Source organism: Mauremys reevesii, linkage group 4 (genome assembly GCF_016161935.1).
Source record: "Mauremys reevesii isolate NIE-2019 linkage group 4, ASM1616193v1, whole genome shotgun sequence".
Classification (NCBI taxonomy): Eukaryota; Metazoa; Chordata; order Testudines; family Geoemydidae; genus Mauremys; species Mauremys reevesii.
The window spans coordinates 37,685,316-37,711,881 of record NC_052626.1 but is presented as its reverse complement, the minus strand read 5'-3'; the positions used below and the strand labels follow the sequence as shown (position 1 = coordinate 37,711,881).

Sequence of the window (26,566 nt, the reverse complement as noted above, 5' to 3'; positions counted from 1 at the left end):
CGATGAAATCATGTCTCAGGGACTTTTATCAATAATGCCCTTGAAGACAAAGTACCAGAATAGTAGAGAAGGAGTGAATGACGTATAAAATAAAAGCAGTAATTTTCCAGGCAAATGGGAAGAGCCTATCTATGTATGTTGTAACCCTTGTGCCAGGTGTAGTCAGCAGCAACAAGGGCTGGGTTCAATATCTAGGGGTTCCTTTTGAGAACACATAACTGGCTCAAGCTGCCACCCAGCAATCTGGGAAAACTACACACCATCCCTGGTGCTTCGAAGAAGCAATAATTCCCCTCTCACAAGCACTGAGTCTGTGTATGGAAAAGAAAACCTATCATTAATTTGGGAAAACACCACAGGCATGATTTGAAAACGTGACCATGAGCAAAACATCCATGCCAGAGTACGTTGGGCAGTGTCCTTTTCCTCAATCTCTCTCCTTGTGGTGTAAAAGTCTGACAAACAAATATCCCTTTAACACGCCATTCCCCTCTCCTTCTACCTCCCCCACTCACAGTTGTTATCCTTGTTGTCAGTGATGACCCAGAGTTCAGAGGTGTGTTCAGATGGGGTGGAGGAAGGAGGGGAAGGCATCAAGCAATGCCTCAGCTGCTGCTCCACCATCGTTCACTCGGCTACTGGCTTCTTTATCGTCATTCACTCCTTCTCTACTGCAGCCTCTAGGATGTCTTGAAGTCCTGCCACTTAACACTAGGGTGACCAGACAGCAAGTGTGAAAAATTGGGACGGGGGTGGGGGCTAACAGAAGCCTATATAAGAAAGAGACCCCAAAATCAGGACTGTCCCTATAAAATTGGGACATCTGGTCACCCTACTTAACACAGCTTTCAGTGATTTCAGCTGTTAGTGGGGAAGATTTACTGCTACTGCAGGCTGGGCAGTTTCTTTCATCAGAGACATTGTCCCATTAGCAGATCTTAAGGCTTAGCACTTAGACCTGGTTATCAGTGATTTCAACTCTGCTGATCCCCACAACAAAAGACTCTTAATTGAGTCTTAATCAGCTCTGTCCTTAAGGGGGAGGATCAAATTATGTCTAGGGCCTTAGGCAGAGCCCACACTACCAGGCACAGACACCTGTCCCCACCCTCTCTCATCTCCACTGGGCTTTGGCACTACTACCATTCACTACTGTAGTGAGTGCAGTTCAGTAGAGTGTGAACCCCTCAATCAGGGCATGCCAAGCACAATTCTGCTGTCCTTTATTCACACAAGGATGACACTTTATTACCTCTGCACCCAATAACAAAGGGACTTGCAATCCAATACCAGCCAAAAGCGATCATGTGGGAAAAGCAGCTCCACCATGCTGAGCACCTATGCAGAGTGGGTGTATTTATGCAAACAAGGTCAGTTACTGAAGTCTTCTCCCCTAGCTCATTACTAGATGTCGGGGAGAGCTCATTCAGATGCTGGTTACATATGCAAAGGAGATACATCAGGAACTGGTCACTGAACAGTTTATCATAAGTGGTGAGTTGTGAGCTACTAGGGAGAGGAGGGTCTAAGAAATTTTTCTCTACCAAGAAATTTGAAAAATTGTTGAATTCCTGCTCCATGAAAAGTTTTCAAATGTCACCTTCCAGGAGCAGACGAAAATCAAGAGTAAAATTAACCAAGTTTTGGATTAAGAGGCATACTTTTGCCAGCAGCAGAATCATCCCATTTCCCTCTGCCCCCCACAATCAGCCCCCAGAAAGACCAGGAAGAGACAGACAGCACAGGAATGCCTGTTGCATGAACATTAATAAAAACATTGCCTTTCAAAGTATAAAAGTGAAATCAGGATAAACATTGATTTTCAATGGACATACCATCACTGCTATATGGGACAATAATTTGCTAGCCAAAGTATACACCTATAGCATTAGCATAATAAATGCACAACAAGCATGACTGTCGCAAAGAACTTTACCAGAACGGGACTTATAACCAACAATATATGGGACAATAAATCGGTAACCAGGGACTTCACAAGTAGCATTACATAAACTTTCCCAATTTTACAAAAAGCTATACTTGCAAAAATATGCACTCGGGCTTGCTAGGCCAATTACTCTTTACCAATTTTGAAAACTGTAATTGAAAACAAGGTTTGAAACAGACAGTGTTGAGCCTACATTTTAGTAGTGTCTAACTTTATTTTCTCCACTTGGCATCTGTCTTGGATATGATGTGGCAGCGGGACGTGGGAGAGGTGCCCTGTGGGAATCCCTTGGGTACTGCCCTCCCCACAGGATAAACATACTTCGTACTGACATGTAACATCCTCCTCCATAACAATCATTTTATTGGTCCTAATGTGGAAATCCCATCCTAACAAACAAAATATTAACCACATGGTAACAACACCACACATGATGGTTGACTCTTACCGGACTACAGATTGGTTCTCTAACCCTGCTCTGCTCTCTTTCCAGGCAGGTCCCTGGATCCATCCCCAAACAGGTCCTTGGAAAATGGGCCCAAAATATCTACTACCGTATCCTGCTGGATGAGCTGATTCAGAGCTTCAAGCTCCATGGTCTGCCAGTCTGCAGTGATCCCATCCACTGCCACACCTGCCTTCCCGTCCTTCAGCCTAATAATAAGCCTCTCTGCTTGCAGGAAGATTGTGAGATACAGTGGACTTTGTGTTGGGGATGGTCCCAAGCACCCTATCAAGTGCCTCATAGCAGGGGCGAGGGCTGGGTGTGATACCAGATCTGCTTCCTTAGCTTTGTGGTGTAGGCACTTCAGATGTTTTATCCGCTCCCTGCACTGCATCACTGTCTAATGGATGCCCTGTGAGATACTTCAGTAGAGGTGAAAGTTTCTAGAGCTTTTGCTGAAGTTGCAATTCTGGGTGTAAGGTTAACAAGTACCCTGGTGTGGTTCTCCAGCCATCTTGCAGCAGGGTAGGGTGTGGACATTTTCAAATGGTGGGGAACAGTTGAGCTGTTGTGGAAGTGGAACAGTTTTTGTGGAAAGAAAAAGGTTAAATGATGAGCAAGGGTATATAAAAAGCAGGTAACCATGGGAAGGAAGTGAAGATGCTAAAAGGTAGGAATATACAGGACAGAGAATTGTGGGAATGACAGTGTAGGACTAAATAGACTTGATGGCAGTTTGCCACATCATTGCTATATCTACACCATGAAGTGGATGGGTAGAGAGGCAGGTCATATGCCATTTTGCAATTTTACTCAGACCCAGATGAGCACACTAACTCAATTTCTACATGCCCCTGGATATGTCTAGGTGCTTTGACTTCAGATGATACAGGGTAGGGGCAAAAACCCACAGCTTGATACATGGAAAACCAAAAGTGTAGACATACTCTGAATTAACATCCACAAACTCTTTGTTAGAATGATATGATCAGTATTTAAAATAATCTCATGCAAGTATAATCCCCATTTCTTTTTCTTCTTTCATGGTGTTCGACCAAAAGCACTTATTGATGTAATTACAGCTCCTGTTTCTACTTGCTCTCAGACAAGGTGGCAGTATAGAGTCTTGAGTGACAAAAAGAAGTAGATGCTATTTCAGCGCATTAGAGGGAGCGCAGGAAGTTGGTAACCATGCTCAGTTGATGTTTGAAGCTGGTATGGAAGGCTTTATTAAGGGCTTACATTCTTGCATATACACACCCATGTACCCCACACTGTGCCTTAGAAGCTGGAAGCTCCTGACCAATCAGTATTAAGTTCTGTCAGGGATACAAAACTGGCAGGCAATTTGAGCACTGCTCAGATCCAGCCCAGCCCTGCAGGGGAAGAGAGAGCAGCCAAGGGTAATACGAACTAATCTGTGGGCTAGATCTCAATACAGTTTCCTGTAATTTTACATGTTAGTTGGACATTATTGGTCTGTTAAGGTATCATTACAGTACTTAGTCCCAAGAAGGAAAATAATTTTTTTTTATATAGCAGTGGGTTATAGTTAAGGGGCTAGGGAAGTTTGCTTCTTGCCTAGATGGCTGCTGCCTTACCAATGTTATTCTAAGACGAAAGCTTAGAATTAAATAAGTAGGGCAAGTATGCTTGTGTGAATATATATATATATTCTTGAGATACAAGGCATGGCCCTGCAACCTGGCTGGTAGAGCACTGGTCAGATCCAGTCCAGCCCGGCAGGGAAGAAATATTGCTGCCAGGGGTAACCCAGACTGATGTGTAGATTGGATCTCAATACAGTTTCCTGTAATTTTACAGAAATTAGTGGAATTGAGCCTGGGAAAACACCATAAATGAGCAATCGCAGACTGGAGACCAAATGTACTACATCATTAAACCAGACAGTGTGAGCGTAACAGCTACAGTAATTGTAAAGGGTTTTTTTTCTTATTTGAAGTTGTATATGTGCTCAGTAGTTTAGCTGCTGAAACAACTGGTTATGTAGTACAACTAAATGTTTTATTTAAATGTCAATATAATACCCAGGGCGAGCCTGTGTGAAAGCAGAAGCTCTCCAGTTGTCGGCAGTCCCAGTCCCTGTATTGATTTTATAAGGAGTATTGTAAATATATATGTATATATTTGGGGTTTAGGCCCTGTGTTATATTCTTAATTTTAAAGGAAAAATAACAAATCTCTAGTTAGTGATATTAGTCTAGCTAGGGGGCATAGTAACTGCTATCTTTGGAGTGTTAGTTATAAAAAAGAATTTGAAATTATTAATTGTGTGTGTGTAACTGTCTTATCATAAAGGCTGGCGCTGGATTGCTAAGAAGAGAAAGAAAATGAATCCTATTATAACTTGCACTTTTAGTATTTCAAAAGGTTCCTATAGAAAATTCAGCCCTAGTCTCTTGCAATGATGGGAATTCATGGTCTGTGCAAATACCTTCAGTCAGAGAGAGGAATTCTGGAGCACAGATGCAGTAGGTAAATTGACTTACCTCCCCTCTGCATAGATTTCACAGTGAACTAACATTTATGCAGTATTGAGGTGGAGAGATCAAGCTTCTTAAAGTCAGGAAATTTCACAAGTTTAAGTTTGAACACTTTGCTGCTCATTCAGCCCTACTTGTACCAATTGGTCAGATATATGTGGCTCATATCTCGAAATATGAAATGTTACAGTTGATTTGCAAAGGATAGAATTCTGGCTGATTTTTCCCTTTCTTTTCTGATTAAAAAAAAGGCTTAAAAAGCCTACCAAAGAATATTTATTCTTCCTTGTGTTTCACCTTAGGGGTATTGGAGTCTTTAAGATTTCCTCGGAGGACCCGAGAAACACTGGAGAGGGAGTCCTTAACGGACTAGGTGCAGTGTTTAATCTCTAAAAAATTGTTCTTTCCTTCCAGCTGTTTGACAGGTGTTAAAAAACAAACAAGTTGTCTAAAATGTTCACTCATCTTTGTGTTACATCTTCATATTCCCATTTATGAATGAGTCATCCAGATGTAGCTTAAATGGTGGAACTTAAACTAGTACTGCTTAGGAGGGTTTGCATGCCCCTCCCATCTCTCTCCTCAACATTTACAAATGTTCCGAGTGTGAGGTTATAAAAGAGGGTATGGTGTTCTGTCTGCCTCAGTTCCATTCTATCGTGTCCCCCAGCTGATTGTTCAGGAACTACTCTGTGCCTCGACAGGAGACCTCTCTTCAGTGCTTTGTTTTAGATAACTTTTAGACAATTCTAAAATAGGTTTTAGGTAGAATTAGTCTCTCAGATAAGTTTTAGTCTTAGTGTAAATAGTTTAGGTTTTTATATATTGGTCTCTGGTTCTGGAATAACAGAGTCAAAGATCAAGAAGCTAAGATTTCAGTCTTTCCAGTGTCCAGTGTATACATGAGATGCTTGGCATATCTTGGAGAAGGACACACACTGTTGGCTGTGCCACACTCTCAAACTTCATATCAAGGGCTCACAAAGATAGGCAGAACAAGCTACAAAGAGTGCTGTAGCAGCAGGTGTTGACATCTAAACCACCCAGGTCTGACCTTTGTAAGGGACCAGAAGGATCACATAGACCGTCTTCAGCCCCTGATTCATCCAGGGAAAAGAGGCAACAAAAGTCTCTGCAGAACATGTCTAATGTGGATCCAGGCTCAAAGAAACAATCAGTGCAGAAGGATCTGAAATCTTTGGTTCCAAAGCCCAAGAGCACAGACTCCTTGATGATGATGGCCTCCATATGCAGATGTTAGGCTGACTATAGGACTACAACCTATAGAAATAGTCCATAGGTTATAGACCTATAGATCTCTGGGTCCTCATTTTTAAAGATAAGTACTATGTTTGTAGATTGGATTCAGGAGACAGATTTGACATCAGAAGGTCAGACCTCCCCAGAGACCCAGCTCAAGGTGAAGATTCAGGGTACTGCGGGATCCCTGACACAGAGTTTTGCTGGAATATTTCCAGCCAGCTGTAGTTCTAGTGGATGGGACCTCAAGAAGCAGAGGAAGGAATTGAAGTGGCCAGAGTGCCATACCGCCTCTATTTTTAGCTTCACCCTCAGAACATTTGTGAACACTGAGGGAAGGGAAAGGAGAGTGGCTGAGATTTCCAGCAGGCACTGTTAGAGTTCCACCATCTTATCTGCATCCAGCTGACACAGTCCATGAGTTTGAATAATCAGATCCAGAACTCTAGTTACAGGTGAGTAACCTTCATTTATCAATTATTCAGGTTTCACTTCTTTGGTACATGTGATGTAATAGGGTCTACAAACCCCATGCTGAGCATAGACAGAGGGGAGAGGAGAGTCTCTCCTGTTTACAAGCAAACATCTTGATCAAACCCCCATGTGGCTGTCAGAATTGCCAGTCATGGAGTCAGGCACTCACAGCTGCAACCATTAGAGAAGACAAGACCTCTCTCTATAAAGGGGAAAGCACAGAGAAAGAAAAGGAGGCAGAAAGGCCTGAGATAGCAAGGGGTGATAGCCTGTGTCAGACTGCCTCCAAAACAAAAAAACAGTCAGGAGACTGAAGGAGACTGCAAGCTTTAAAATTGAAGAGCTGAGAGACTTAATTTGAGATGAGGGTCTAAAAAACTGACTAAATAGAGAACAGGCTAAGGAGGTCAGTCAGGACAAGCTAAGACTCCTAGAAAGACCACACCAAGAGATGGTGATAGATGTCATTCTACTAGATCAGTTGTGAGTAAAATCTTTCAAGAAAAATAGTGCAGATAAGTCCTGAATTTCTAATGTAAATACCAAAGCAGAAGAACAGAAAGAAGAAACAAACCCCTCAAACTCCTTTCAAACTTTATTTCATATATTATATAAAAGCAAAGGGGGCACTATCACAGTCTTTCACCTGTAACTCATAGGTCATGAGTTAGAGGGACGATGGCTCCCTTATGCCATATCTACACTATAAACTTACAGCGGTACAACTATGTTCATTCAGTACTAGACATGCTTTGTGTGTATATTATTCACATCCTAATGTAGAAAAGCTTTTGTTAAATGACCGTAGTAATGGGTAAATATATTTGCATGTAAATTTTTTTAATTAAGTGGAAAATCATTTCCCTGTAGTATTTTCTTTCTTTCTGAGAAATCATACTGTCTCAGTGGAGATAGTTTTGGTTAGGGACTATTAATATGAGGATTTTGGACACAGTTGTTAAGAGCTGGGTGGTTTATTTGTGAAACATGTAGGTATAAAGGAATTATTAAATGCATGGGGACTGGAACAACAAAGACTCAATGAATGCCCTGAGGAGTTAGAGAGACGATGGCTCCCTTATGCCAGGTCTACACTACAAACTTACAGCGGTACAACTATGTTCATTCAGGGGTATGACATCACCCCTGACTAATGCAGTTGTACTGACATAACCCCTGGTATATACTATGCTATGTTGATGGGAGAGCTTCTCCCATTGACATAGCTATTGCCTCTCGCAGAGGTGGATTAACTACGCCAAAGGCAGAAGCTCTCCATTGTGTTCCCTAAACTTAAAGCACTAAAGTATTGCAGCTGCACCAGTGGAGTTGTGCCACTTCAGGGCTGTACGCATAGACAAGCCCTTAGACTTTCTAACCAGTACAGGGAGGGTTAATTTGGCTAATAGCTCTGTTCTGCCTTCCTCAAGCCAGTCCCGCTCCCAAGGCTTGAGTCTGTGTGACAGTACTGCCCATGGGAGCCAGCTGAGGTCACTCAATTAGGGTGAACTGCAAACAAAACGAGGCAGACAAACCCCAGAAGCTGGTGGTTGTTCCAGTTCTTAGATTTACCAAGCCAGCACAGAACACTTCTATAGTACCTCACTGGTTACTTAGAAGTTCAAACAGTGCAGTTCCTTTAAAGTACCCAGCCTCAGGCCTCCGTCCAGACACACACATCAGATATGATGATGATTACTGAAAAGGTTCTTCCAATCCCAAAGGATCAGCCACATACCCAGATCCAATTATAACTTAGATCTTACCCAAAATACACACTATTAGCGGATTCTTATTAACTAAGTTAAAATTTATTAAAAAAGAAAAGAGAGAGAGTGTTGGTTAAAAGATCAATATACATACAGACTTGAATTCAATTCTTGAGGTTCAGATACATAGTAGAGATGAGCTTGTAGTTACCAAAAGTTCTTTTAGAAATAGTCCATAGGTTATAGTCCAATGTCCCTATTCAGGGTGGCTCCAGTCAGTGACTGGGGATCTCAATCCTTATGGCTTAAGGTTTCCCCCTCTTGAAACCCAAAGCAGATCTGAGATGAAGTAGGATCTGTGTCCCAGGGTTCTTGTTCATTTCCAGCAGCCTTTTGGCTTGAGAAAACAATAGGCTTAACTTTTCTTATCCCAAACATCCTGGCAGTTAACACAGGGTAATTTATCCATTAAACCAGGGGTCGGTAACCTTTCAGAAGTGGTGTGCCGAGTCTTCATTTATTCACTCTAATGTAAAGTTTCGCGTTCCAGTAATACATTTTAACATTTTTAGAAGGTCTCTTTCTATAAATCTATAACATATAATTAAACTATTGTTGTATGTAAAGTAAATAAGATTTTTAGAATGTTTAAGAAGCATCATTTAAAATTAAATTAAAATGCAGAGCCCCCCGGACTGGTGGCCAGGACCTGGGCAGTGTGAGTGCCACTGAAAATCAGCTTGTGTGCCACCTTTGGCATCCGTGCCATAGGTTGCCTACCCCTGCATTAAACAGTTCAGATACAGGTTACCACAACCTTCAAAGAGACACAGAGACAATAATACTATTTCACTCAAGTATCTTCCTAAATGTTAATATTCCTTTTTTGATCTTTGAATTAAAGCCATAGCAATAGACAAGACTTATTTGCTTACATCACAAGACCTGAGCAAACATCTCCCCTTCTACCTCTAACAATGCAGACTTGCATTTCAAAGCTCTATTCATTTACATATTTTCCTAACAAGTCTCTGAAGTTCGGCCATGGGTCAAGTCAGTCTGTGAGTTAATTAACTCTTTCTGGCCCTGTCATCCTTCAATGAGATATTAGATCAGACTCATAATGTCACAGGCTGTCATAACTCTTCCAACTTTATTTTAACCTGAGCACTACATGTGGTTAAGATTTCTAATGCCTTTTCATATTATATGGGTGAAGTAGAGGGCAGAAAGAGGTAGAGCCTTCTCTTTGTTTTTCCTTTGCCCTTCAAAAAAAGAGGAATAGATAACTCTTCCTCTCAGATGAGGTGGATGTGTACAATGTAATTTGTTTAAGACAAGGTAGGTGAGGTAATATATTTTATTGGACCAACTTCTCTTGGTGGAAGGAACAAGCTTTCAGGCTTACACAGAGCCCTTCCTCAGGTCTGGAGAAAGTAACCAGAGTGTCTGAGCAAAATAAAAGGTGGGACAGATTGTTAAGCATAAGGGGTTCACACATGCTGTATACCATTAACTCTGGCTTGAACAGAGACTGGGAATGGCTGAGTCATTACACTACTTGAATCTTTTTCTATATGATAACTATCCTTACACCTCTTGTCAACTGTCTGTAATTGACCATCTTGATTATCACTACAAAAGTTTTTTTCCTGCTGATAACAGGTCATCTTAATTAATTAGCCTCTTAGAGCTGGTATGGCATCTTCCCTGTATGTATATATATATACTCTTCTTCTATGTTCCATTCTATGCATCCGATTAAGTGGGCTGTAGCCCACAAAAGCTTATGCTCAAATAAATTTGTTAGTCTCTAAAGTGCCACAGGTGCTCCTGTTCTTTTTACAGGTTGTAGGATGTGTTACAAATTGTTGTAATGAGCCATAAAACCAGAGTCTGTGAGTCCATGGTTTTTAGTGTCTAGCAGAGTTATGAATTTAAGTTTCAAGGCTTGTTTTTTGAACGTGCTATGCTGGTTTCCTTTGAGAATGAGAACTGAGAGTACAGATATAGAATGATGGAGTTGTGAAAAGTGTTTGCCCATGGATTATATGGTGTTTTTGTCTTATCATTTTTCTGTGTGAGTTTATTTGAGAGTGTAGTGATTGTCTGGTTTCATCCTTATAGTTGTTGTTGAGGCATTTGATGCATTGGATGAGATATACCACATGTTGTGATAGGCATGTGTAGCACCAATGGATCAAGACCCTCCTGCCTGCTAATCCTTAATTGCCCACTACATTTTAAGCGGTCTTCTACAAAGCTTGTCCCTTCCACCAAGAGAAGTAGATCCAGTAAAAAATAGTACCTCACCCTCGTTGTCTCACATCCTGGGAGCAGCATGGCTATAACACTGCAAACATAATGTGTTTAAATTATTTATTTCTATTTCTTTAACATCTGACCACCAAGAGCTTTATGTACAGGGACAAACTTTATTGAAAAATTAAAAATAAATTGTACTAATGTCCAAAACTAAAACTGGGCAAGTACTGCAGAAACTTCTCAGGAAATATTTATTTGAATTTGTAAACTGATTTTCTTTGCCTGGATTTGCTCCTTTTTTGTGTTTGCTTTCTGAGAATATTCTAATGAACAAACTTGCTACCAGTAACGTTTATGGAAAATTAATTTTACGTAATATTAATATTTATACTGTGTTAGTGCTCAAAAGCCTCAGGTGGAGTTGGGAGCCTGATTGTGGTAGGTGCTGTACAAACAGTTAAGAAAACAAGATCTCTGCCCTAAAGCGTTTACAATATAGGAAGACAGAACAGACAAAGAGTGGGGGGAAAGGAAGCAAAATGCTAGTATAGTAAGTGTATCATGATCAGTGGAACTGGAGTCAGAAAGCTCATGTTCCCTAGAAGTGCTGTTTTTGAGGGAATACCAGGAGAAGAGGTAATGGGTGAAGTTAGTCTAGAAGCAACTCAGGAACATGGACAGAGTAGTGCACAGTGTTTAATAAAGTTCTGTTTGTTCAATTTAAGCTGCATTCAACTTCACTCTTTGCTAACGAAACAGTGAAATTGGCAAAAATCATGATAGTAACATGGAAGTTTCTTTTTGTAGTTTTTACACGCACATTTTTTCAAACCACCACAGTAACAGATAAATTACTAAGAGTAGGAGTATAGAGAGGAAGGGCAGGACAGGAGACTTTAAGGGGTGAGGGAGGAAAAGGGGGTATGGAGAAGGAGAGAGGGAAGCATCTAGGGCCATGGAGGTGAAGCTAGCAGTGACAGGCAAGCAAGAGGTCAGAGTAGTCAGTCAGCAGAGAAAAGAGAATGCTTTGTTTTGTTTTCAGTTTAGATACCAGACAATCTGCATCACATATGTCCAGTGAATTTCAGATGGAAGTATGTGAACCAGAAGCTTGATTCATCCAGTTAAGCAACAGTGATCTCTGTCCTGTTGAAACTAACCACCAGCTTAAATGTCAGATAATGAACCTTCACAATCTACAAATTAGGAAATAGTGATAGAAGTTGTTCAACAAATATATTTGAGAAAATTGCCATTTTGCTTCTAGATAATTTGAACAGAGAGGAAAAATTCTTCCATTTATTTACTGCTATTTATTCATACAGCTCTACTTAAAAACCAAAACTCTCTCAATCATCCTCTGCCATCCATTTACCTCTACTTTCACTTCTGGAAAGGCCTGGAAGTACAGATAAGCTTGTACTATACATGTGGTATACCCTGGGTGACCAATACCTAGTCCCATTGAAATCAGTGGGAGTTTTGCCACTGGCTGTATTGGAGCCAGGATTTGTCCCTCTGTCTCCAGCTTCCACCTGCTTTAAACCTGAGGCAAATGGTCACAGAGCTCATAGACTTTAAGGTCAGAAGGGACCATTATGATCATCTAGTCTGACCTCCTGCACAATGCAGGCCACAGAATCTCACCCATCCACTTCAATAACAAACCCCTAACCTATGTCTGATTTATTGAAGTCCTCAAATTGTGGTTTCAAGACCTCAAGCTGCAGGGAATCCTCCAGCAAGTGACCCGTGCCCCATGCTGCAGAGGAAGGCAAAAAATCTCCAGGGCCTCTGCCAATCTGCCCTGGAGGAAAATTCCTTCCCAACCCCAAATATGGCGATCAGTTAAACCCTGAGCATGTGAGCAAGATTCACCAGCCAGCACCCAGGAAAGAATTCTCTGTAGTAACTCATATCCCATCCCATCTAACATCCCATCACAGACCACTGGGCATACTTACCTGCTGATAATCAAAGATCAATTGCCAAATTAATTGCCAAAATTAGGCTATCCCATCATACCATCCCCTCCATAAACTTATCAAGCTTAGTTAAAGTATAATGTGCTACCTGAAAGAAATGTGTTTGGTAAGAGAGTCTAGAATAGTATGAAAAAAATCCTCCAAAAATAAACAAAACCAACATTCAGAATGTCCTGCATTTCTGAAATGTGACCAGTTGATTTTTAGTAGTGTGTGCAACCTGATTTTCCAAATCAAAGGAAAATCAAATGCATTTTTTACTGGATGAAATTGTATAGATTTCATAGAATTTAAGGCTAGAACGAAACATTAGATCATCTAGCCCAGGTATCGACAACTTTTGGCATGCGGCTCGCCAGGGTAAGCACCCTGGCAGGCCGGGCCAGTTTGTTTACCTGCCGCGTCCGCAGGTTCGGCCAATTGCAGCTCCCACTGGCCTCGGTTCGCCACTCCAGGCCAATGGGGTCTGTCGGAAGCAGCGCGAGCCTAGGGATGTGCTGGCCACTGCTTCCCACTGCCGCCATTGGCCTTGAGCGGTGAACTGCAGCAAGTGGGAGTCACAGTTGGCCAAACCTGAGAACACGGCAGGTAAACAAACCAGCCCGGCTCACCAGGGTGCTTACCCTGGTGAGCCATACGCCAAAGGTTGCTGATCCCTGATCTAGTCTGACCTTTTGTATATCTTAGGGCATTACATTTCACTCAGATACTCCTATTTTGAGCCCAGTGCTTTTGGTTAGACTAAATCATTACAATCCTCAGGAGTTTAAACTGTTGTGTGCCACAGACAAAGAAAAGGAGAGGCTGAGGTGTTGCCAATGTCAGAATCCCCTGCAATGGAAGGTGGAAGAAAATCCAAGGTGCCTGCCAATTTGACCTGGGAAAATTCCTTCCTGACCCCAAAGCTGGTGAAAGCTTGAGCAATTCTCTGTCTCACCCAAGCTCAGTCTAGACTGATTCTGAAAGTTGGGGTAAGCTTTATAATTTTTACTCTGCCCCGCTAATTTTTTTTGTATGTCTTAAAAACAGCAACATCCAACTTTAGGTTGGCCATCCTACTAATTGAATTAGGTGATGTGGAGCAGATGCAGAGATACCACCAGAATATGATTGTTTGGGGCATTGATTGAGGTGTTCCCTAGTTTGAAGTCAATTTACACAATCATGCATAAGATTGTTTCTCAGTCCCCATTTATGAAGAAGCTTGGTGCATCTGCTATGTGATATATGGATGTAATTCAAAGAGGGCCATACTTTTCATGGGAGTGAAAAGCCACTGGATTCTTTGGTGAGGTCCTTGTTGAGGTGTGTGTTTGGGATGTTGCCATCCTTCCACCTGGCTCACCATTGATCTTTTAGGGAAAACTCTGTTTTTGAGTTCTTGCACTGTGAGCCAAAAAAGTTTTCTAGATTTCAGTTGGTGTCTCAGTGTATTATTTAGGTCTTCGTGTATTGGAAGATCCTTGTGTCTTTGAATATGATGGAACTCCTGAATGATTTTCATGTCACAAATTTGGGGTAGGTGGTGTGCACCAGTATGGGATGCCATGGTTGTGGTGTTGTATTGTACCTGTAATGATCCAGATGATGGTGTTGAAAATCTACAAGTGAAGTGTACAAGCAGTGTGTCGTGACAGATGAGCAGTATTATGCTGTAGAGTAGACAAGGGCCAGTAAAGAGGTCTTGTAGAGTTTTTGCACTGCCTCCCCACATAATTCCTCCTAGTTTCTGAACAAGATTTTATTTGCATATTTGTTTTGTTTTGGATATTTTTCAGATGTTGTGGTATGTGAGGCTTCAGTCTAATGTCAGACCAAGATATTTTGGGGTAAGATCATATCTTATCTGCTTACCACAAAAGTCCACGTGCAGTTCTGCTCAATACTTTTGATTGTTTAAATGAAATGCTGACATGACTGTCATAGTGGGGTTTTGTTTTAGCTGCCAATATAATAAATGTTCTCCCATGATTTTAAAGGTCCTTAGTTAGGATTTGTTCTATGCTTGTGTGGTTAGAGCAATATCATCAGTACAGACAAATTTCCATGATGTTTGCAGAAGATTGCAGGTCTAGATATTAAACAGAATCATGCTGGGACTAATCTCTGTGGTAGATTATAGTTAAGAGTGCATGGCCTACTGACCTGAGCACTGTGGAAAATGCAAAACCTGTGATTGGTCAGAACATCTCAGAAGAGTGTTTTGTTGTTGTATTGCATGGGATAATATTGCTGGGTTTCAAAAGGAGGCTGTTGCTCCATATGATGTTGTAGGTGGCAGATAGTTCTAAGAAACCTGCCTCATTCTTAAATCTTAAGAATATTCCCCACCTCAGTGTGTGTTTAAGGCTAAGATGCAGCCGCAGCCTTGTCAGAAATCCACTTGCTAATTCAGTAACTTTGCTTCTACAAGCAATAAAATCCTTGCTAGTAATATCCTCTCCATGAGTTCTTTGACATGCAGAGGAGTAATGTGGACTGGTACAATGAAGGATTAGTGGTTGGCATCCCATTTTAGCAATGGCAATAACCATAGTCTTGTGTCAGCTCCTTGGGACGAGCCCTGAGGAATGGATATTGGAAATCAGTGCTGCCAGCCATTTCCATCCCTTGGTCTTGAGATTTTTAAGAAATTCTGGGAAGACATGATCACATCGTGCAGCTTTCCTGGTTTTCATGAGTGAAAGGGCCTTATTTATCTCCTCAACAGTGAAGGGCAATGATGGGGAGGGGATGAGATCAGTACTCAGCTGATTGTCAGAGCTCTGCACACTTTGAGCTTAGTTGACTTGTCCCTTGATGCTTGAATCCTGGCCCCTACTAAACTAGCTAATTAGCTATCAGTGTCACTGATGGACTAGTCCATTACAATAGCATAAACCAAATTGAATTTGATTTCAAAATAACACAAAGCATAGCGTATTAATTGTACCAATTGGAATAGATAATTAAGGGCTAGTAAGTTAATGAGCAAACATTATAACTAGGACTTAGGGCCTTGCTTCAGTACTGAGTCAGAGGAAACCTTTAAAGTTGCATTATTGCTTCATACTTTAGAAAGGCTTTGCCCTGGTTCTCGTTTTGGGTTTCATTGCTGCAAGAGGTGGCAGAATATTCCCTTCCCTAGTGTACTGCTGTTAGCCACAGACACTATTAGTGGTCCCGGTGACGCATGACCAGAAAGGGTTAAACATCCTGCAGAATGAATGACTCAAATTCAACCCTTAAAGACACCTGGGGAAATAATGTTTGTGTTTTTGCGTATTTACATATATATGGGTAGTAGTCAACAAAGTAATCAACAGTCTCTGTCTATGTTGTATTCTGATAATTCAGAGATCAAAGGAAGATCCTAGCATTTAAATGGATTGTAAACACGGGATATCACTGTATTCATCTCTCTTTGAAATGTATAGAAAATCATCTGTGAATGGTGGATGAACAGGCAATTGCCTTATGTTAATTCATATAGCTAAGTACCGGTGATAGACCTACTTCAAAGTCACCCTAATTACTCATTGTTCCCTGAGGGACTCCAACCTGTCAAAGAAGGCCTGAATTATATAAACAATTCTTGGGTCCCAATCCTTTTTATCTCAGATCTCCTTAAGCTTCATCAGGGGAAATTAAGTCACAAGATTGAGGTCCCAGTTCAGCTGGAAACACCGTGAATATGATATTGGACATTGGAGTATAACCTTTGGACTAAGTTCTAAAAGAACTCTTTGCAACTACAAAGCTCACCATCTCTGCTGTATATCCGAATCTCAAGAATTGAACTCATGTCTGTATATATATTGACCTTTTAACTATACTCTCTCTCTTCTCTTTTTTAATAAATTTTAGTTTAGTTAATAATAATTGGCTGCAAGCATGTATTTAGGTAAGATCTGGAATATTTATTAACCTGGGATGTAATGTGTCCGATCCTTTGGGGTTGGTAGAACCTTTTCTTTTATATGACGAATTAAGATTCAGAAATCTTCATCATATTTGACTTGGTTACCTGGATGGAGGCCTGAGGCTGGGTTACTTTAAGGGAACTGTGTTGTTGGTTTCTGGGCAACCAGAGAGGTAATAAAGAAGCTGTTTTGTGCTGACTTGGTATATATAAGTATTGAAATATCCACTAGCTTTGGGGATTGTCTGACCCATTCTTTGCAGTTCACCGTAATTGAGTGACCTCAGCTGGTCCCCACTGGGACCTCAGTCAAAGCCCCAGATTGCTTTCTCATTAGAGCCAGAGAGGTGTATTTTTAATTAAAATATATGGAGAAAGGCTACCTATTGCATGTTTCACTTAGCACAAATGACAATTAAAAGTTAGTCTTTCTTACTAGCAAAAGCCCTGTAAGCAGAGAGCTGTCTAGGAGGTGTGGAAGGCAAAGATTTTTCCATTAATTCCTCCATCCTTGTAAATTTGTTTTTATTCCAGATGTTATCAGGTTTTTCTGATAAAACATTTTTTCTCTGAAATGCAGGAATTAGACATCTTTTCTGTGTAAATGTCATTACTTAATGATGGGCCTGTGCAGTCCGCCATGTATTCAATCCATTCTCTTGGCACTGGGTTTGACCCTGCCAAAAAAACTTAATATGCCTTTGACACAGTAACTTGGTTTTGTAGTCTTAAAACATGAATGAGTAGGGCCCAACCAAATTCACAGCCATGAAAAACGAATCACAGACCATGAAATCTGGTCTCCCCGCCATGAAATCTGCACTTCTGTGTGCTTTTACTGTACGTTATACTAGTTTCATGGGGGAGACCAGAATTTCTCAAATTGGAGGTCCTGACCCAAAAGAGATTTGCAGAGGGGGTCACAAGGTTATTTTAGGGGAGATTGCCACCCTTATTTCTGTGCTGTCATCAGAGCTGGGTGGCTGGAGAGTGGCGACTGCTGACTGAGGACCCAGCTCTGCAGGCAGCAGTGCAGAAGTAAAGGTGGCAATACCATACCATGCCATCTTTACTACTGCACTGCTGCTGGTAGTGGCTCTGCCTTCAGAATGGGGCTCCCAGCCAGCAGCCGCTGCTCTCTGGCCACCAAGTTCTGAAGGCAGTGCCGCCACCAGCAGCAGCACAGAAGTAAGGGTAGCAGTACCACACACATCCCTACAATAACCTTGTGACCCCCACCCCCACTACTTTTTGGGCCAGGACCCCTACAATTACAACAATGTGAAATTTCAGATTTAAATAGCTGAAATCATGACATTTACTATTTTTAAAATTCTACGACCATGAAATTGACCAAAATGGATTGTGAATTTGGTAGGGCCCTATAAATGAGAATTGGGAGGTGGTGTATGTTTTCAAGTAGTGAGCAAGGAATGGACTGCTCAATTCAGTATAACAGTACTAATCAGAAAGACGTCTACATTTTTCACTTCAGTTTTTTCAGAGACCCTTTAAATGCTTTGCCTTTCTCCATTGGAGAAAGGTAACTAGAATCAAATGGCACCTTTTCTTCACATCTCTGCTTCCTGTGTATCTTTGAGTCAGAGCTGCTGACTTTACTAGCACAAATCAAGCTTATTGATGTGTGTTGGAATCACGAATTTAGGTCTCATAGCATTGCAGAGCCAATACAGTGATGAGAGAGGAAATTGGTAATGCATTGGACTGTCAGAAGATGCATTATGACCATTATGGTGCTGGACTTGGTTTCACATTTTATAGGATTATAACACAATATAGTAACATTTTAACTTTCAGACTTTAATTTCAGTTGTTGGGCTTTCCATGTTTTTGTCCCTGCAAGGTCTTTTTGGTCAGTTATTGGATTCCTGAAATATTGTGGGAGAAGACAAAGGTACTATTTTAGAATGGAAGTGTGTACAAATCAAATAGAACAGAGAACAATGCAAAGGGAGCCATGATGCAAAGCAAACATGGGAAGACTGGTAATGTAGAGAAATGAGAGTTGAGATGTAGGTAGGGCTGGAGCTATGCAAGGCTTTGTTACATTTCACTTCTCATTGAAGGACATTAGCTGACAAACACTTGTTTTTGTAGGAGGTTTATGGAGACTCATCTGAGAACAATTCCAAGTGGAGCATTTTCTAATCTCCCCAACATCTCCAGGATGTAAGTATCCTATTTTTTACACTTTAATAAAAATACTAAAAAGAACCGCTTCTTTCCCTTCTCTCAAAAAATTCTCCTTGTGTGTGACTCTCTCACACATCAAGCTACAAAGGCTATACTTTAAGATATAAGTAGTAAACTTTAAGGGCTAGGGCCATATAGTTCCTTTGTACATACGAGTCTGTACAGCAAAAATTGGCACCATTATTAGCTGTGAGGATTTCAGTCAATCTTCACATCTTTTTTATTATGTATAGTCTGCACTGGCTGTTCTTAAGCATGTAAACCAATACCAGATAAAGTAATACATCTGTTGATACAGAGGTGATAAATGGTTTTGTTCTTACAGTTCACTGTATATGAAAGGGTGGTTTCATCCATTATAACCATCATCCTGTTTTGTCACCATGCTGGTCTTGGGTTGTATTTTCAGTGCCTTGGGGCCATTTATAGCCAGTGTAAATTAGTCTTCAGGTTGTTGTAGTATGGCACAGTGGGGCCTGGCCCTTCACAAAGGCTGCACTAGGACCAGCAGAATGCTAAAATGAGTTTTAAGTCACTTTTGTCCTTGAGAGAGCAAACACAACCAGCATTGAGCAAATGTTCCTGAGAGCACAACTTAGATGGACCAGACATGTCATCAGAATGGAAGACCACCGTCTCCCAAAACAGATCTTGTATGGGGAGCTGAGTCAGGGCAAAAGAAAGAAGGGTTGTCTGTGTAAACCAGTGGTTTTAACCTGGGGTGCACGCACCCCTTGGGTGTGCGAGATGCCTTTTCTGGGGGTGCGAGACATGCCAGATTTTTTTAGAAGGTAAATCATTGAACACACAAATTAAGCACAGGCATGTAAGTACAACTACTTTGTTTCATCAAACCTATGTATTTATTAATATTATACATTTTTAATGATTACTATAATATACAAAGTTTAAGTTTTCAAGTTTTTAAGGTAATTGTAATGCAAATTTTGATAATTTTGTGCGAGAACATATTTTGAGAACCAAAGGGGTGCAGGCTGCAATAAAGGTTAAGAACCACTGGTATAAACTCTTTAAAGATAATATGAACAGCAATCTCCAGTGGGCTGTTATCAGTCCCAAAGAACTTGAGCAAATGGCTCAGAACAGGACTCACTGGCAGTCTCTGACAAGATCAGCATGTAACAGTTTTGAGCAGGTTCAACAAAATAATCTCCAGTCTGCACATGAAAGGTACCAGAGAGCTGCATCATGAAACATCATAGAAACAGACTTCCCATGCCCTCAGTGTGGCTGACTCTGTGCATCAGGGTTTGGACTTCGGAGTCATATACATAACCATAGATGACAACTGCAACAATATTGTCGTCATCAGCGATGGACTAACAACATACACATAACCTGCCATCTCTCCAGATCAGCCTTATCTCAGGATCTTGCCCATAGTATTTTTAAAAAAGAATTAGCCAACTTTAAAAAAAACTTATTGACAGAACTGTAAAGCTGGTTTAGAGAAATAGTAGCCCACTGTGTAAGAGAGCTTCTAAAATGGGTATTGTTTTCTCCATACAAAGCATACCCCTAGTTTTCAGACCCCACCCCACACTGAAATCCATACAGGGTATCATCAAACTACTGGAACCCATATTCGATGGGGTCCCCATACTGAAAGAAATCTTTTCTGAACCCCTCTCCTGGCCTTCAAACACTCCCCCCCCACACACACACAATACACACCCTCTACAAGCTCATCATCTGAAGCAAGCCATCCACAGACCAGGACACACCAACTCTAATTGGCATCAGATCCTGCCAGAACAACAGATGCAAAACCTGCAGACACATCTCCAGTGCTACAATGATCAACACCTACCACAACACACCTTTCAAGATCCATGGATGTACCTCACCCAGTGCACTAAATGTTCCAATAGCAACTATGTGGGTAAAACCAGACAATCACTGCACTCTTGAATGAACTCACATAGGAAAATGATAAAAGACAACTCTGTCAACAACTCTGTCAACTGTGTGTGAATGCTTTACACAAAGTGATCATTCTATGTCCAGGTGTAGTCAATTATTTCTTGGTCATGGTATAGTCAAGGTCCACACTCCAGAGAAAATAATGAAAAAATGATAATGATAACAATAAGTAAATAAAAATATTTCAGGGTCCATTCAAAAACATCTGACAGTCCAGATCTGGCCTGCTTGTTGACTATGCTATATCTGACCTATATATATATGATCAGTTCTCATCCTCAAAAGGAAACCTGCACAACACTTTCAAAAAATAAGCCTGGGAGCTTAAATTCATAACTTTGATAGACACTAAAAATCATGGACTGGACAGAGGCACTGGATTTATGGCTTATTACAACAATCTGTAATCCACTAACAACTCCCCCCCCCTTCCAGTCTGCTTTTTCCCCTCACTCTCCTCCCTATGACTGGAGGAGTGTTAGCAGTCCACTTCACCTTGAATGGCCCCTTGAAATATGTAACAACTACTTATGAAAAACAAACTGTTCAAATCTTGTGTTTAGCAATGACACTTTGAGTTAGGTCTAGTCTACACTACACGCCTATATCAGTATAGTATGACAAAGTTCTTCCTCTACCTCGGTGGGTCCTGCACTTATTGGCGGATTTGCTCATCTCACAGATTCACCCTGTGGGTCGGGAAACACCCCAGAGACCTTCCCCTCTGGTAGAAGCCTCAGTCCAGGTCAATTCCTCCTGTGTTTTATCAGGAGTTAGGAGGTTTGGGGGGAACCTGGGCCCGTCCTCTACTCCGGGTTCCAGCCCAGGGCCCTGTGGACTGCAGCTGTTCAGAGTGCCTCCTGGTACAGTTGCACAACAACTACAACCCCTTGGGCTACTTCCCCATGGCCTCCTCCCAACACCTTTTTGTCCTCACCACCGGACCTTCCTCCTGATGTCTGATAATGCTTCTACTTCTCAGTCCTCCAGCAGTATGCCTACTCACTTTCAGCTTCTTGCACACCTCTTGCTCCCAGTTCCTCACATGCACTTTCTCTCCTCTGGCTCCCTGTGGCCTGACTGGAGTGAGCCCTTTTATAGCATCAGAGGGACCTTAATGAGAGTCAGGTGCTTAACAGCCTCACCTGACTCTTAGCAGGTTAATTGGAGTCAGGTGTTCTCATTAGCCTGGAGCAGCCCCTGCTCTGGTCACACAGGGAACAGAAAACTGCTTATCCAGTGGCCAGTATATCTCCCTTCTACTACTCTGCTGTTTCCCTTCATTTAGCCCTGTGACCTCACTCCCGATCCTGTTTTTTTCATTAGTTGTCCCCCATAATTAGTTGGTATCCCAGACCTGTGGATCCTCCCCTTAGGCTGGGGGGAGTCCTTTAGCAGTCCGCCCACTTCCTGGATGCCAAATAGGACTACTCTGCTGTTTCCCTTTGTTTAGCCCTGTGACCTCACTCCCGATCCTGTTTTTTTTTTCATTTGTTGTCCCCCGTAATTAGTTGGTATCCCAGTCCTGTGGATCCTCCCCTTAGGCTGGGGGGAAAGCCCGCCCACTTCCTGGATACTAATAGGACTACTCTGCTATTCCCAACTGGCCTGGGTCTATCACAATAACTGTGTTGCTCAGGAGGTTGGAAAATCCACACCCCTGAGCGATGTAGTTATATTGACCTAACCCCCCATGAAGACAGCACTATGTTAGTAGGAGAGCTTCTCCTGTCGACATAACTACTGCCTCTCAGGGAGGTGGATTAACTACACCAATGAGAAAGCTCTCTCCCTTCGTCTTAGCGAGTCTTCATTAAAGCACTACGATGGCTCAGCTGCATCAGTGCATCTGTGCTGATGCAGCATTTAAGCATAGACTTGCTCTTAGTTTCCCAGACCTTAAGAACAGTTGTGTGTTGGCCTGAAAGCTTGTCTCTCTCACCAATGAAAGTTGATCCAATAAAAGATATTACCTCAGCTACCTTGTCACTCTAATATCCTGGGACCAACATGGATAAAACAACACTGCATATCTCATAGTAATATTTATTCTTCTTTGAGTTCTTGTTCATGTCAATTCCAATCAGGTGTGTACACGTGCATGTGAACGGTAGCTGGAAGATTTTTCCCATTGCAGTATCCATCAGGTCAGGCTGGGCGCCCCCTGGAGTCGCACCTTTATGGCACTCAATATAGAGCCCTGCCGTCCCACTACCCACTCAGTTCCTTCTTACTGCCAGTGATAGTAGGCTGGAACTTCCCGTAGCCCTTGCTTTAGCAAGCATGTTCAACATTTGGCCTGCTTTTAATTCTGCTTCCACAGATGTAAAGTTCCACAATTATTTTACAAGTTAGCAACAGTATACTTTAATGTTACACTTCATCAGAATCTATGAGAGTGTAGCTATCAACCATGCCAAACCCTTACAGCAGTATGGGTAAAGTAAAGTAAAAAACAGCATTCATCCAGCCCTTTACAGAACTACTGGCAGTGGCATTAGTGATGTTCGCTATTCCTGATGTGGTGGAAATCCAAAAGAATTACTCTAGTTAATTTGAATATTTTGGCCATAGAAATTCATGAGATCCAGTGCTTGTAGCTTAGCTTGAGTGTGGAGTCTGTCTATTAGATAGATGATACCACATCTCTGTGAGATAGGTTATTTGATGGTACTACAAGGAATAAATGTGGTGTAGGGATGTTGCGTCAGAGTCAAATTTGGCTATTTGAGTAATTCATTTCAGACTTTTTTCATGTAACTTTAGCGCCCTCATGGCCAAGATGGAGTCTGCTGTGCAGGCGGCTCTGGGCAAGAGAAAGCACATGCAGGAATGCAGCAGGAAAAATCCCTTCCACCCCAGGGGCACCTGTTCCAACCCCCCCAGAGTGAACACACACACCCACAGGAAAAGTACAATGAATGTAAGAAAGGGAGAGATTTATTTACAGAGGGAGGAGAGGAGAAATACAACAAGGGGAAATATTGGGGGAGCAGTAAAACAGGGCTGCATCCAAGCCAAGGCCCCACGGGCCCAGTGAGAGCACAGTCTGGAAGGGCAGACACCGAGCAATGTGTCTGCACACAGAGTTCAGGAGTTCTGAACAAAGTTCCAGTCCAGTGGTGAGTTTTGGGTGCTCCTGGTCGTCTTCGGTGCCAGTGAACTTTCCCCCAACAAACCCCTCCGGTGCCCTCTTCTGCCGCTCTCTGCAAAGCCACACAGAGCAACCACCTCCCCACTTAACAATCTAGCAGCCTCCCTCCTTGTTCCCAATGCAGAGTCACAAGCCCCAGTACTCACAGCCCCATGCAGCTCTGGGCAGCCATGATACTAGGTCCAGTTCTGGCCTGTCCTTCTCGGGCGATTCTTCCCTGGCACAGTGCTTCTCCTGGCTCCTGTCCTGGAGTGTCCCCAATTGGCTGCCCTGTCCTTCCCAGGCTTCAGGCAGGTTCTCTCTGTTTCCTTTGCAAGGGCCTGTGAGCTGCTACCTCTCTCTCCCTCAAGCTCCAGAGCCACCCCCCAGTGTTTCCCTCCTTCTTCTTCAAGTGCTGTCCCTGTGGGTGCTCCACTCTAGGTGTCGGTGCGTCCCGGCGCCGTTGATCGGAGATTTTCGGTAGCAGTGCCTGGTCAGGATGCAGGTGCTCAGATGGTATTTCCTGTCTCATTGGAATCTTCCTGAGCACCTGCGTCCTGCACCCCCCTCAGTTCCTTCTGAACCGTCCCTGGCTGAAGACAGAACTGGGGGCAGTGCAGCTTCTCTTCCCTGGTCTCTGTAGGAACAAAGTAACAAAGAATATAGAAATAGTTATTAGTTACATCCTAGTTGTTTCCCTTCCTTTAGTGTAGTTACATACTGACTTAGTTTAAAAAAAAATCACTTCAGACTTGTCTCTCGCTGAGACACTCTCCCCTGCCATTTCTAATTCACGATGCCAGGGGCTTCAAGATTCAAAAGGTGTGTTTCCTGTCAGGACTCCATGCCAAGGTTGGATGGGCACTCACATTGTGTGAAGTGCCTCGGGAAAGCCCACATCCCCACAACGTGCCTCCACTGTATAAGCCTCAAGTCAAGGGCTCGGCGCGACAGGGACCTGCAGCTTAAAATGCTTCTTATGGAAAAATCCCTGCAGCCGCTTTCGGAGACGGGGAAAGTTAAACCCGCTCCCACATCCTCCCCAGCAAGATCTGAACCAGTGGGGAGCGTTGCTTCACCCTCTCTTGAGCAGAGGCAAGAAGCAGAGCAGTCTCATAGGAGAGACTTTAACAAGGGTAAGGGGTCTCCTGCGAGATCCCTATCGTCTGTGCTGACAGCGCCAAAGGCAGGCGCCTCAGCCCTGGCTCACGCCTCAGCTACAGCTCCCACAGACCGTAGAGGCAGAAATTCAAGCTCCCAGACACAGAAAGATTCCGCAGCACCGCATGCCTCAGGGCTAAAAATAGCTGCAGTGCCAACTGCGCGCTCTGCTCCAGTGCCAGGAAGAACGTCGGCACCGAGCCTGCCTCCTGCCCCCGTACCAGCAGTGGAACCCCTGCAGGGCACCTCCAACTGACCCACAGCACTGCTCACACTTTCATTTTCGCTTCTTAACACACTAGAGCACAGTCCAGGCTCAGCACAGCCCAGGGAGCAGGAGCAACACTTCTTCACTCAAAGCGACCTCTCAGTGCCACCTGAGCCTAACTCTCCACTCCTAGATACACAGGGCTTACTCTTTGAACTGCCACTCTCACCACCTGAACTGGCTACCTTCACTGAGAGTGAGCCTGATCTACAACAGCAAGCAGAGTTCTCTGCACCTCTCTCTCCTCCCCCACCGGAGCCTTTTCCACCTCAGGCTACAGTCCGCAGCCACCAGCCTCAGTTTCCCTACTTCGCCCCTCCATGAGCAGCACTTGGGTTTTCCTACCCTATGCCTTGGCCTCAGTGGTACCCTTGGCCACATCCTCCTACCACTCATCATCAGACCTCTTCCAGGAAACCACTACCTGCTTCTGTGCCTCGATCTCCAGCTCTGTCCACTTCTAGAGTACTTGAACCCCCTCCTGAGAATGTGAGTTATGAACCATATCCGGACTCACCGAACCCTAACTCTCCATCTGCTCCAGACGGCACCCTCTCTCCCCCACCCCCACAGAATGTGGATGACTGTAAACATTTTCAAGAACTTTTCAAGAGGGTGGCACTCAGTCAGGACATCCTCCTAGAAGAGGTTCAGGAGACACAACATAAACTCCTCAGAATCCTTCAACCCTCTGCTCCCTCAAAGATCACGCTCCCTATAAATGAGGCACTCCTGGAACCAGCTGACGCTCTCTGGCAAACTCCAGCTTCTTTATTACCAACCTGCAGAAAGGCTGAACGTAAATACTATGTTCCTGCTAAGGATGCTGACTTCCTATTTTCTCACCCACAACCGAACTCTCTCATCATGGATGCAGTCACACAGAGGATGAAACAGCCACAATACCGGCCCACCCTGCAAGACAAGGATCTTAAACGCTTTGACATCCTTGGTCGCAAGGTTTACACGTCCTCCACCTTACAATTCAGGATTGCAAACTATTCTGCACTCCTCGCCAGCTACTACTTTGATAACTACAATAAACTTTTTGAATTTGCCTCCTGCATACCAGAGGATAGGAGAATGGACTTTAAATCAATTCTGAGCGAGGGCCAATTGATTTCCAGAACTGCCCAACAAGCCTCTTTAGACATGGTGGACACAGCAGCCCGTACGACTGCAACGGCTGTGATTATGCGCAGATCTTCATGGCTTTCTGCATCTGGCATCCCTCAAGATCTGCAGAACAAAGTGGAGGACCTCCCCTTTGATAAAGAGAAACTGTTTTCCAAAAAAACTGATGAACTACTTTATACAATGAAAGATTCTAGAGCGACACTGCGCACCTGGGCATT

The 26,566-nt window shown here is 42.9% G+C and overlaps 1 protein-coding gene across 1 annotated transcript in view; it reads left to right on the top strand.

The window, feature by feature from the left end:
• The window catches only part of TSHR (thyroid stimulating hormone receptor), a 215,706-nt gene that overhangs the window by 81,904 nt on the left and 107,236 nt on the right, over positions 1-26,566 (top strand). The window contains exon 3 of the mRNA XM_039533280.1: positions 18,610-18,681. Within this exon, the coding sequence (XP_039389214.1) occupies positions 18,610-18,681 (72 nt within the window). The remainder of the gene's footprint in view (positions 1-18,609; positions 18,682-26,566) is intronic.